The following is a 13,005-nucleotide window of genomic DNA, read 5'->3' as shown; positions in this document are numbered from 1 at the left end:
AAGAAAAAAAGAAATAATAATAATAGATAAATAAGCAATAACTATTGAGAATATGAGATGAAAAGAGTCTTTGAAAGTAAGTATGTAGGTTGTGGGAACAGTTCAGTGATGGGACAAGTGAAGTTATCCCCAAGAGCCTGATGGTTGAGGGGTAATAACTGTTGCTGACCCTGGTGGGGTGAGTCCTGCGGCTCCTGTGCCGCCTTCCCGATGGCAGCAGTGAGAAGAGAACCTGACTTAGGTGGTGAGGTCCTTGACGATGAATGCTGCTTTCCTGCGATAGTGTTTCATGTAGATAATGCTCAATGGTGAGGAAAACTTTACCTGTACTGGGGTGGGCTGTATCCAGTACTTTTTGTAGGATTTTCCATTCAAAGGCATTGGTGTTTCCGTACCAGGCTGTGATGCAACCAGTCACTATACTCTCCATGACACATCTGTAGAAGTTTGTCAAAGTTTTAGATGTCATGCCGAATTTTCACAAACCTCTAAGGAAGTAGAGGTGTTGCTGTGCTTTCTTTGTAATTGTACTTACAGGTTCTCTGAAATGATAACACCAAGGAATTTAAAGTTGCTGACCCTGTCCACCTCGGATCCCCCAGTGAGGACTGGCTCCCTCCTACTGAAGTCAATAATCAGCTACTTGGTCTTGCTGACATTGAGTAACAGGTTGTTGTTGTGGCACCACTCAGTCAGGTTTTCAATCTCCCTCCTATATGCGGATTCGTCTCCACCTTTGATTTGGCCAACGATAGTGTGTCGTCAGCAAACTTAAATATGGCATTAGAGCTGTCATAGGTGTAAAGCGAGTAGAGCAGGGGGCTAAGCATACAGCCTTGTGGTGCACCTGTGCTGGGAGATTGTGAAGGAGGTGTTGTTGCCAATCTGAACTGACTGGGGTGGGGTCTGCAAGTGAGGAAATTGAGGATCCAATTGCACAAGGAGGTTTTGAGGCCAAGGTCTTGAAGCTTATTGATTAGTTTTGAGGGGATGATGGTATTAAATGCGGAGCTGTAGTTGATAAAAAGCATCCTGATGTTACATCATTACTATCCAGGTGTTGCAGGGTTGAGTGAAGAGCCAATAAAAGGACATCTGCTGTGGACCTGTTGTGCCGGTAGGCAAATTGGAGTGGATCCAAGTTGCTTCTCAGGCAGGAGTGGATGTGCTTTATCACCAACCTCTCAAAATACTTCACCACAGTTGATGTCAGTTCATAAACTTGATGGTTGTTGGAAACCTGACATTCCTGAACCTAATTCTGTGGGACTTCAGGCCTCTGTACCTCCTGCCTGACAATAGAGGGAGAAGAGACCATGGTCTGGAAATTGGGGGATCCTTTATGATTAGAAGCCGCCTCCTTGAGGAAGCACCTTCTGTAGATGACGTCACTGGTGGAGAGGGCTGCGTCCACTACTCTCTGCAGCCTCTGACATTGCAGTGCATTGGAATTGCCATGCTAGGCTATGATATAACCAGTCAGGATACTTCCACTGGTGCATCTGTAGAAGTTTGTTAGAGTATTAACCATGCCCTGAATGTACAGCAGAGCCAGTGCCATCTTCAATTCTCTTTAATTGAATTGAATTTATTAAGCCTCTTCTGACTCTGAATTATTCTTATATTCTCTGTAATAAAATCAGAAAATGCTGCAGATACCCAGCAGGTCAGACTGTGCCTGTGGGAAAAGATTTCCAGCATCTGCATCTCCTCTAACTCTCACCCGCACTGTGGGTCTAATGTTTCCATTGGTGTCTCAGCTGCCCCTTGCGATGGTGGTTTTCACTGTTTAGTCAGTGAAGATATTTCCTCTGAATTCCTAGGATGTTTTAAGCAAGTGGTATCTACCTGCTAACTTTGGATCTTCCACTGCTGTTTTCATTTTCAGGACATTGTTGGAGGATTGAGAGGAGACTTGAATAGAAATGCACAACATAATGACTAGTATAGAAAGCATAACAAGAGCTAACGTAGTTCAAAGCAAAGGGACTTACACAATTCATAGGGAGCTTGACATCACTGATGTAGAGTTGATATTTCCAGTAATTCAGTGGTCCGCTATCCAGAACTAGAAGTCATGGCCTTAAGCAATTCTCCATTGAGCAGACCTGTGGCAGCTCAGATACTGAGCTGCCCTCTCTTTATGCTACTGCCATCGGTAAGGAAGCCTCAGGTCCCACACTACCAGCTTCAGGAGCATTTATGACCATTTAACCATCAGGCTCATGAATCAGCGTAGGTAACTTCACTCACCTCAACACTGAACTGATCACTGAACACAACTTAAGAACTCACTTTCAAAGATTCTAAAATTCATTTTCTCTGTGTTTATTTAATATCTGTTTACTTATTAATATTTTTTGTATTTGCAGTTTGTCTTTTTCTGCACATCAATTGCTTGTCAGTCTTTGTAAGCAGTTTTTCTTTGATTCTATTGTATTTCTTTGTTCTACTGTGAATTCCTGAAATCAAAAGAATCTTAGGGTAGTATATGGTGATATGTAGTATGTAGCGTTGGCGCGTGGCCAAGTGGTTAAGGCGTTCGTCTAGTGATTTGAAGGCCGCTAGTTCGAGCCTTGGCTGAGGCAGCGTGTGTATCCTTGAGCAAGGTACTTAACCACACATTGCTCTGCGATGACACCTGTGCCAAGCTGTATGGGTCCTAATGCCCTTCCCTTAGACAACATTGGTGGCGTGGAGAGGGGAGACTTGCAGCAGGGGAAACTGCTGGTCTTCCATACTACCTTGCCCAGGCCTGTGCCATGGAAACCTTCCAAGGCGCAAATCCAACGGATGCCCCTAAAAATAGTATGTAATTTGATAATAAATTGATCTTGAACTTTGAACTGAATGTATACAAAATGTTGATGGCTTTTTGGATGTTAGGTGAATTGGAGAACAAGGAGTTGCCACTAAGGTAAAAGATAGTCATGATCTCAGATTGGCAGGGTCAATTGGCCAAATCTGTTTCATTTCTAAGGTCCTTATTTAAAATTTGGGGTGGTAGTATACCAATGTAAGGATTTGGAATTCACAAAGTCCCTTTCAAAGAGGACTTGTATAAGCTGGCAAGGAAAAAATAATTTTCAGTGTGTTGGTAAACAGTAGGGGAAATGGGGCTGATGGGATTGCTCTGCTGGAAGCCAGGCAGAGTGAGTGGGCTGAATGGCCTTTTTCAGTGCGTAACAAATCTACAACTCAATGTTCAGGCCCTTCTTCCTTGTTATTAAGTGACTCCAGTATAATGCGGCCCTTGGAACAGGAGCACTCAATGCTGCTCAGTAATTTTGTGGCTTTTTTGAAATCTAAAATTATGTTCCAGTTTTCCCCTGATATACTTAATGAAGTGAATCCAGGAAAATGAGATTAGCCTTAATAGGCTTTTGACAAAAGATGAAAGTGAATTCCAAGCTACATTTTCAATATGTGGCATGCAAAAGCAGCTTAAACACAGGATAATAGAGTAGTTCCAAAAGTCACTAATGACTCTTAAATCCAGCTGTGATAATTACTTCACTTGCACTGCTAGAATATGATACGTAGTCCCTTAATAATTGCAGGGTCAAAACTCTACCTCAAGGTTAAAGTAGGGCTGACACTGTATCTTATTGGTTGCTGGTTGACAGTACCTTCCTGTGCCATGTTCACAGTTTCTACTTAGTTCCATAATAAGCAGAAGTTGATGTACTTGGTAACCTTAGCTGAATTAGGGAGGGCCAAGTAAGTTCAAGCAGGGTTGCTGTTCCTGGTTTGCTGCCATATCTCCCTCTGGTGGCAAATAAGTGCAGGTGGAGCTCGGATGAGGATGAGTGACAAGTCACTAGATGCAGGGATCTGGAACATAAACCCATGTGGGTTTCTGCCAGGTGCTCTGGTTTTCTCCCACCCGAGGACGTACGGGTTAGTAGGTTAATTGGTCAGATGGGTGTCACTGGACGGCGCAGGCTCATTGGCTGGAAGGGCCTGTATCTAAATGAGGGGTTCCCAGCCTTTTTTTTAATGCCATGGGCCAATACCATTAAGCAAGGGGCCAGTGAGCCCCAGGTTGGGAGCCCCTGATCTTAACAAATAAAAGCTGCTTGAGGAACTCAGTGGGCTGCACAGCCCCTGCAGAGGGGAAGGGAATTATCAGCGTTTCGGGGCACGGTCCTGCATCAGGACTCATGAGATGAGGGCGAGTTGTCTGCAAGAACCTCCATGTTTAAGTAGCTGGTTCTCTTCGGAAGGGAGGCTGGCTGAAAGGGGCAAGGGTTCACTCTGTAGGCACTGGTACAGTGAGGAACGAGGTGAGGTTTGAGGCCAGTCATAGGGACGCAGATAAAGACAATGGCCATGTGGTGCAGTATCTGAGTTGTTTAGTGCAAAGGGATTTGTACCTGTCCAGGGACTGCTTGACGGGCCAGTGCAGAACTAGCTTCACTCTTTTCACAGTATGTGCTGTGGGTGTTGTGAAAGTTGTGCCTGAGGTAGCTATTAAATGTGGGAATGCTTCTACCCTTGTACCCTAAGGGATATCAAAGTCACAAATTAAATAAACCAGACGAGTCTTTATGAGCCGTAGGAAGGTGGAGCCAACTTACCCCTCAGGTGGGTTCTGTAGGTTCCCAGCCTTTAGGAGTACGTGCTGAGAGATGCACAGAAGCTTGGTGCAGCCACCACAAAGCATTGGCGGGGAAGCACCACAGTATAGAGAGTGCTTCACATCAAGGTGACTGAACCCCATGTTTGGGCGATGATTTTAGCGCCGGGCCGAGTCGGAGAATCGAGCAAGTGAGGTCCAGGCCCCAGGGCATCTCAAAGTGTCTGAACCCCATGTTTCAAAGATGATTTAGGCACCGGGACAGATTGGAAAGGTCAGGGTGTCGGGGCCCGAGGCTAGTTTAGCTCGCTGCTCCGTGACGTTTACTCAGCTCTGCACTTAGCTGAGGGTCCGTGGGTGTGGACTTCGGTTCAAAACACTTTTTGTGTAATTCAAAACTACCTCTCCCTCAATGTCGCGAAAACAAAGGAGCTGGTTGTGGACTACAGGAGGAATGGAGACAGGCTAACCCCTATAGACATCAATGGATCTGGGGTTGAGAGGCTGAACAGCTTTAAGTTCCTCAGCATACACATCACCAAGGATCTCACGTAGTCTGTACATACCGGCCGTATGGTGAAAAAAGCACAACAGCGCCTCTTTCACCTCAGACAGTTGAAGAAGTTTGGTATGAGTCCCCAGATCCTAAGGACTTTCTACAGGGGCACAATTGAGAGCATCTTGACTGGCTGCATCTCTGCCTGGTATGGGAACTGTACTTCCCTCAATTGCAGAACTCTGCAGAGAGTGGTGCAGACAGCCCAGCGCGTCTGTAGATGTGAACTTCCCACTATTCAGGATGTTTACAGAGACAGGTGTGTAAAAAGGGCCTGAAGGATCACTGGGGACCTGAGTCACCCCAACCACAAACTGTTCCAGCTGCTACCATCCGGGAAACGGTACAGCAGCATTAGAGCCAGGACCAACAGGCTCCGGGACACCAGGCCATCATACTGATTAATCCACGATGATACAGTTGTATTTCTCTGTTATATTGACTGTCCTGTTGTACGTAATTTTATTCTAATCACTATAAATTGCACATTTCACATTTAAATGGAGAAGTAACAAAGATTTTTACTCCTCATGTATACAGTATGAAGGATGCAAGTAATGAAGTCAATTCAATTTGATGTTTGCGGTTATGGTTTGCATGATTTTGTTTTACCTCAGCACACTGGATGGTTAACAAGCTTTTTTTCATGGGTTCTTTTTTGAATTTCTTTGTTTCGTGGCGGCCTGTAAGGAGACGAATCTCAAGGTTGTACAATGTATATATACTTTGATAGTAACTGTACTTTGGACTTTGACAGAGAGGGGCTGGGTTGGGTGAGGAAGCCCCTCAGTTACTAAAGCATCACCCCAGGAGGCAGCAGCCTATTGGTTTTGAAGAATGTAACAAAACACTACTTAAAGCGTTAACTATGAATGTAAGAGTGAAAAAGCATTGTGTGGTTTATTCTTGTAAATGATTTTTGACCATGAATGAAGTTTATTTTGATACATAAAATAAATTCTGTAGATTTCAAGCGACACATGCGTAGAGCATTACAGCACAGTACTGGCCCTTCAGCCCAGGATGTTGTGCTGACCTCCTAACCTACTCTAAGATCTATCTAACCCTTCCCTCCTACATAGCCCTCCATTTTTCTATCATCCATGTGTCCATCTTAAATGCCCCTAATGTATCTCTCACAACACGCTGGAGGAGCTCAGCAAGTCGGGCAGCATCCGTGGAAACGATGGGTCGACGTTTCGGGCCGGAACCCTTCGTCAGGACTGTAGAGGGAAGGGGCAGAAGCCCTATAAAGAAGGTGGGGGGAGGGTGGGAAGGAGAAGGCTGGTAGGTTCCGGGTGAAAAACGAGTGAGGGGAAAGCTAAAGGGGTGGGGGAGGGGAGGCAGGGAGGGGATAGGCAGGAAAGGTGAAGAAGGAATAGGGGAAAACACAATGGGTAGTAGAAGGAGGTGGAACCATGAGGGAGGTGATAGGCAGCTGGGGGAGGGGGCAGAGTGACATAGGGATAGGGGAGGGAATCACTGGAAGTTGGAGAGTTCTATGTTCATACCAAGGGGCTGGAGTCTACCTAGACGGTATATGAGGTGTTGCTCCTCCAACCTGAGTTTAGCCTCATCATGGCAGTAGAGGAGGCCATGTATGGGCATATCTGAATGGGAGTGGGAAGCAGAGTTGAAGTGGGTGGTACTGGGAGATCCTCTCGTTCGCTACTCCCCTAATGTATCTGCCTGTGTGGAACACAAGACGAGAGGAGTGAGAGTTTGCACTTTGATGACAGCACTTTGTCTGATTGGTTGCTTCTCTGCTTTCCCCACTCTGCAGATCGGACCACCTACCTTGCTCCTGTATATTGATGCAGGGAAGGAGACGATGATCAAACGTCTCCTGGAGCGGGGCAAAACCAGTGGGCGCTCTGATGACAACGAGGAAACCATCACAAAACGTCTGGAAACATATTACAAAGCAACAGAACCTGTCATCAATTACTATCAAAGCAGGAACATCATCAGGAAGGTGAGCAATGCTGCCTCTAAACTAGAGGAGAACCTACTGAGGGCAGACTTCCTCAGGTCCATTCAGTTCAATACTAGATGGCTCAGCAAGTCAGTAAACTGTGTAAAATAGTGGCCAAGTCAAGGGTAAACTCTGGGCATTTGGAGACTGGGTTGAGTTATCCAAATACGAGTTTAAATGAGAATTCAATAACCCTTAAAGGGAAATCTGCTCAATCCAGTTTTTTTCTTTGCTGTTGTAGAGGCCCTTCCTTTGGAAAGAGCAGAACCAGGTGTCACTTCCATCACGCTAGAGGAATGGTCCCAATGATGGAGATACTGGAGGGTGGCAAGTGCTGGTTAATCCCCAAAGTAACAGAGTTAATGCCCAGCAACACACACGCAAAATGCTGAGGAACTCAGCAGGCCAGGCAGCATCTATGGAAAAGATCGACAGTTGACATCTTGGGCTGAAACCCTTCGCCAGGACTCCAGAGGGTTTCGGCCCGAATCACCGACTGTACTCTTTTCCATAGATGCTGCCTGGCCTGCTGAGTTCCTCCAGCATTTTGTATGTGTTGCTTGGATTTCCAGCATCTGCAGATTTTTCTCTTGTTTGAGAGTTGATGCCCAGTTGCCTTGCTTTAGTATGTAGTTTTCATTGGGTGATTTCCCACTGACTCCATGAACCCTGGGGGCGGGGGGGTGGGGGGAGAAGGGAGTGAAATGGGGAGAAAGCACGTAATGGGTCACAAATCTGCCCTGGGAACATCTCAATCCCTCCAACCCTAAGCAAAGTAGTTAAGTTAGTAAGACATATAGTGGCCCAGTGAGTGCTTATAAATCCTCGGTCAACACCATAGTCCTTCATATCGAGGATCAAAGAGCAACTTTATTCACCACATACATTTACATGTATCGGGAGTTTACTGTGGTGTGGCGTGCAACAAAAAGCAACATTTAACTATTATAAAGATTAAAGAATTATATAAAATATGGTGAAGCGTGTGATGGAATAAAATGTGCAGAACTACGTAAATAACATCGGTGTTTACAATGTAAAAAAGTATTATGAAAAGTGGTTTAAAGTACTTACAGTGCAGTGGCTAAAGTAAGTGAGGGAATAGCTAAAAATAATGGTTGACCAGATTAACTGCCTGGGCAAAGAATTTTTTTAGATGGCATAGTTTTAGTTTTAATAGCCTTATATCACTTTCCAGAAGGGAGCTTTTGGAAAAGGCAGTTTGCTAGCTGGGTTGTGGTGTCTGCAATGATTTTTCCTGCCCGCTTCTTCGTCCTGGATGCACACAAGTCCTGCAGGGACGGTAAATTGCAGCGAAAGGCCTTTCCTGCTGTCGGGACGGTTCACTGTAGTTCTTGTGTTGTTTTGAGAGGATGGAGGTGCAACCGCCCCTGATGGTCTAGCAAGGTAGGCAGGGCAGTGGCACCAGTGTGATTGGCTGCTGCCCTGTCCTTGGAGGTTAGCTTGGTACACAGACCGTGTTTGACTGGGAGGGAGGAGACCGTCCTGTAGAGAGGCAGGATTGGTGCAAGACTGGAAGCAGATAAGAGACCTACTGCTGCGTGGGGCCAGAGGGGGTAAAATACAGGAGAAAGTCCAGTTTATTGTCACATGTACACAGAAGCACTATGAAATACTGAATTCCGATAGCGTCACTACTTTACAGCACCGGCTGTAAGATCGAGGTTTGATCGTGTAAGGAGCTTCTGCGTTCTCCCTGTGTCCGCGTGAGTTTCCTCCAGGTGCTCCAGTTTCCTCCCACGTTCCAAAGACCAAAGTGGGCGTGCCATGTTCGTGCCGGAAGCATGTAAAATTTGCAGGCCACCCAGCACAATCCTTGCTGATCTGATTTGGCGCAAACCGCACATCTCTCTCTATGCCTCGATGTGCATGTGACCAGTAAAGCTAATTTTACATCAGCACTTAGCTTCTCATAAGCAGCATTTACAAGCAAAGTGTAAGTAGTGCACAACTTTTATAAGAAAGAACAGAAAAAAATGAGGTCCATTGCAGTGCAACGATGTCATGATGTTTCTATACAGATAGACTGTATGCTGTTGACATCATAGTCATAATTCTCTGAAGTCCCTTAGTGACACCAGCTCCTTAATGGTTTCAGGCTGATGGTAGGCAGCCATGCCAGGGACACTTGGGTCATAGTTCCAAAAGGAATTGCAGCTGCCATCTCAGTAGAATTGATAGCCATTCTCATAAAGTCAATAAACTGGTGAAGCCGTTTCTAAGCTGCACTGGCAGACCTTGACCTAATGAGACATGGGGCAATGTGCCAGTAACAATTCTTCCATCAGTCCCTGGAAAGGCAAAGCAACCTTTTACCTGTAATTTTCCAGCCAAACAGCCTGTGTGTGTTTTTTTAGGAGAGTTTTAGAGTAATTCAGAGTTCTCACAGTCATAAGCTAGCACTCGCGTATCAGCAAACGCTGAGTCCAGTATTGGGGAATGCCACCTATCGAGCCTACGGGTACTTCAGGAGAGGGCAGGGGCCATGGAGGCGTGGGGTTTTTGGTAGTAGCACGGAATTGTATTGAAGTACCTTTAAAGAAGGATTTCTCAATTTCCTCAATTACTGACTGCTTTTCTTCCTCCCTGACACATTAGATAAACGCAGAGGGCACAGTGGATGAAGTCTTCGCTCAAGTTGCGACCGCCCTTGATGCATTGAAGTGATCAGAAGACTAAAAAATACTCCTCCTCTCCCCTTGCTCCCTAGCAAAGCCTTTATTTCCCTCCCCCCATTTAACCATTTAACTTTCAACCAATCACGGACAAATGTTACAAAGAAAGAAGCATTATTGGTTAATTTGACAGGTGGCTGGCAGTCCAAGATTTTTTCATCTGAGAAGCTGTTGTGATCTATTTCTGCGTTGTTTGCGGTCACTGTCAGTATTTGGGGTCACTGAATATCCAATGAAATAGTGTCACCAACACTGGGCTGTGAAACACTGTCTGGAGAGGAGAATGGGGGTTTAACCACCATCTGATGCTAAGATGAACCCACCACAATGAGCCACAATTCAATCCCACATGTCATTGCTTTGCATTCCAAGGCCCTATATCGAGCCAGAAGAGAGATGAGTTCAGATATGTCACAGGTATTGATAAGTTTGAAACTGATAGATTATCTATCAAGAAGTATTAGCAACAGAAAATACCATCAGTCATTATTTTGCTCCCCAAGACAGTTTGCTGAGGTCACTTTTGGGTATCTTCTGTAACTCATGTTATTTTTGGCACATTATGAAGCAGTGATTTCTACGCCAGGCTGCATTTATATTTTTGTACGAAACTGGCTGAGAATGTTAAACTGATCTCTTTTCTTCATCAGCAGTAGACTTGTGAACGAAAGCTTCACACAGATTAGCTTTCCTCTGAGCTCTGGATCTGGCAGCTGCTAGAGGAGGCTTTTTTAATGCGTTAGCTACTACAGGGTACAACTTTAACCTTTGTCCCTTGTGAGAGAGTAATGTGTGTATGCGTGTGATGTGCTCTGTTTCCAAAATCAAGGTCGGTGAACTGAATTTCAGAACCAGAGCACTTTACACATGAGCCAAAATATCAAAGGCTGAGCACGTATAGATAAGGAATTTGTGCCCCCTGTATCCTTACAATTAACTTAAAATTTACCATACAAAATGTTCTGTAGCTCCTAGAATGGTTATGATTGGAATATTTAACTGAAATAATGTGAACCATTTGGGCACAGTGTGCCTTGTGCCTTTACTATTTCCATTTCTTTTACTTTCATTATGTTTGTTCATTTATTTCATCTTAAAGAGTCTTGTCCGGGAACTTAAAATATCACTCTCCTTACACTCTGGTTTTTCCTTCAGGTGGGAGAAATCACCTTAACAAACTGCTGGGTTTTCATCAGTTACAGATGAAAGCAGAGATAGCCAGATAATCCATACCTGTGTGCACCAAAGACAAATGCCCAATAGGGCCACTCAGTGATGAGTTGAAACATGAGGGACTTTCCTGAGACGGCCTGTCCCAGAGCTAAGACCAGCCAGAAAATTCAAAGTGGACTTGGGAACCACAGAGGTTGACTGTTCTGTCCCCCCCCCACCCACACCAACCTGTGCCACCATCCTGTAAAATCCCTACTTTAGAGCCATCCACCTGTCTTGGCTCCACATCCTGTGACTTTTGTGTGAAGTTCCAGAGTACAATCCTAGTTCAAATACAAATCCTCTCAACATTAACGAAAGGTGGCATTCTCCAGCTTTTGTGAAGATTGCACCTTGTGTCAGTAGTCTACGTCCGATCCTCTCCATCTTCCCAGACCTGTGCTCCTCACAACTACTCCTGTCTGTTACTCTATTCAAGATTCAATGTCAGTGCTTATTTTGTTTAAAAAAGTGATCAAAATATTAACTTTACTGCATTAGTAACCTGTCTGAAATTCTGGGGCTTGCGAATTGAAGACCGGATGCAGTATATCCCTGCTGTGCTAGCATGCTCTGAGAATCAGGTGCAGGAAACTAAACCTGACAGCCTTACTGTGTGGGCACAGCCCACCAGAGAGTTCAGTCTGCAAAATTTTTATGTAGAAGAGCTACAGTATATTTGTTGCAGTATTTGGAGTCTGGATATGTCTTTGCCACGTGAGTCGTTAAGGACATTCAACAGCTGCAGCCTCCTCTGCCAGAAACATCGACTGTTCGCTTCCACGGATGCTGCCTGTTCTGCTGATCCTCCTGTGTTTTCCTTTGGATTTCCAGCATCTGTGGAATTCTTAGTGTTTATGATGAGCATCATCATCTTTCTATTTACTCTTAAAGTGGTTGCATTTCGGTGTACGTTTCCTGTGCAGTATTTTAATAGGCGACTTGGTGAAGATGGAGGAGTTCTTGGTCTCTGATCAAAATTAAACATAGAATGTTTATTTTTCCAAAAACATGGCATATGTTATTGATAAATGAGCATTTTGCTCTTGTTATCCATTCAATTCCCAACTACTGTTCTTCATTCAATTGTTAAAAACTTCACACTAGTCCATCATTGTGTTTGTACCTCACCAAATATTACACATTTATCCAAAGCAATGATGATTCATAAAAGTTGTAGCCAATTGTAGATACTTTACTTCTCTCTCTCTCCCTCTCTCTGTTGACAAACAAATCAGCAATATTGTTTTTCTAATACTGTTGCAAACCTAAACTTGTACCAGTATTTTTTTGGAGCCTCAACTGATGGGTGATTTGGAGGAGGTGACTGAATGTAAATTTAATAAAACAGAACTGACCTCAGTGTGTTGAATGAAGCTTCTGTGTAATGACTTGACATGCTTGGCTTTTGGACTGCGTTAGCAAAACTGCCCTCTATTTCCATCAATGCACCTCGCTGAGAAATAGAATCCTTGCAAAAGGCCACTTCTCTTGAGACTCTGAGGCCAAAGGAGCCCGGGATGTTACATAATGAATGCCAACCTGAATGCAACTCTTCAAATGGGCAGTAGACTACTGCCTTGGAGAAACGCAGAGGCACAGTGAGAGAATACTACACTCAGGTTGTGGCTGTGGTCAAAGCATTATACTGATTTTAGAACAGGGGTCCCCAATCTTGTTTTTTTTTTTGTGCCATGGACCCCTGTTTTAAATGGAAATGTTACAATATCCTCTTCCTTTACTGTCTCTCCTAAGGCCTTTGTACCCCAGTTTGGTTTTCAGCCTGCTATGTTCAGTATTATTAGGAAAGAAACGTTATGGAATCAGTTGATGGATGAGAGAAATCCAAGAACGTTTCATCTGAGGAGTTGTATGAATCCACTTCTGCGTCATGTTGCTGTCATTGGTAATCTATATCATTACACAGGGCTGTGGAATGCCACTCGTTAAATCTGTTTCTATTTTGACAGATACCTCTGAAAAACAT

The 13,005-nt window shown here is 44.5% G+C and overlaps 1 protein-coding gene across 5 annotated transcripts in view; it reads left to right on the top strand.

Moving 5' to 3' along the window:
- The window catches only part of LOC140186215 (adenylate kinase isoenzyme 1-like), a 173,256-nt gene extending 160,876 nt beyond the window's left edge, over positions 1-12,380 (top strand). For all 5 annotated transcript variants that reach the window (XM_072240199.1, XM_072240203.1, XM_072240204.1 and 2 more), the window contains 2 exons: positions 6,919-7,110; positions 9,730-12,380. In XM_072240199.1, coding sequence (XP_072096300.1) covers positions 6,919-7,110; positions 9,730-9,798 — 261 coding nt within the window. In that variant the 3' untranslated portion in view covers positions 9,799-12,380. The remainder of the gene's footprint in view (positions 1-6,918; positions 7,111-9,729) is intronic.
- The last annotated feature ends 625 nt before the right edge of the window (positions 12,381-13,005 follow it).

Source organism: Mobula birostris, chromosome 22, assembly GCF_030028105.1.
Source record: "Mobula birostris isolate sMobBir1 chromosome 22, sMobBir1.hap1, whole genome shotgun sequence".
Taxonomy (NCBI): Eukaryota; Metazoa; Chordata; class Chondrichthyes; order Myliobatiformes; family Myliobatidae; genus Mobula; species Mobula birostris.
Note: the sequence above shows the minus strand (reverse complement) of the source record. Positions and strands in the feature narration are given on the sequence as shown.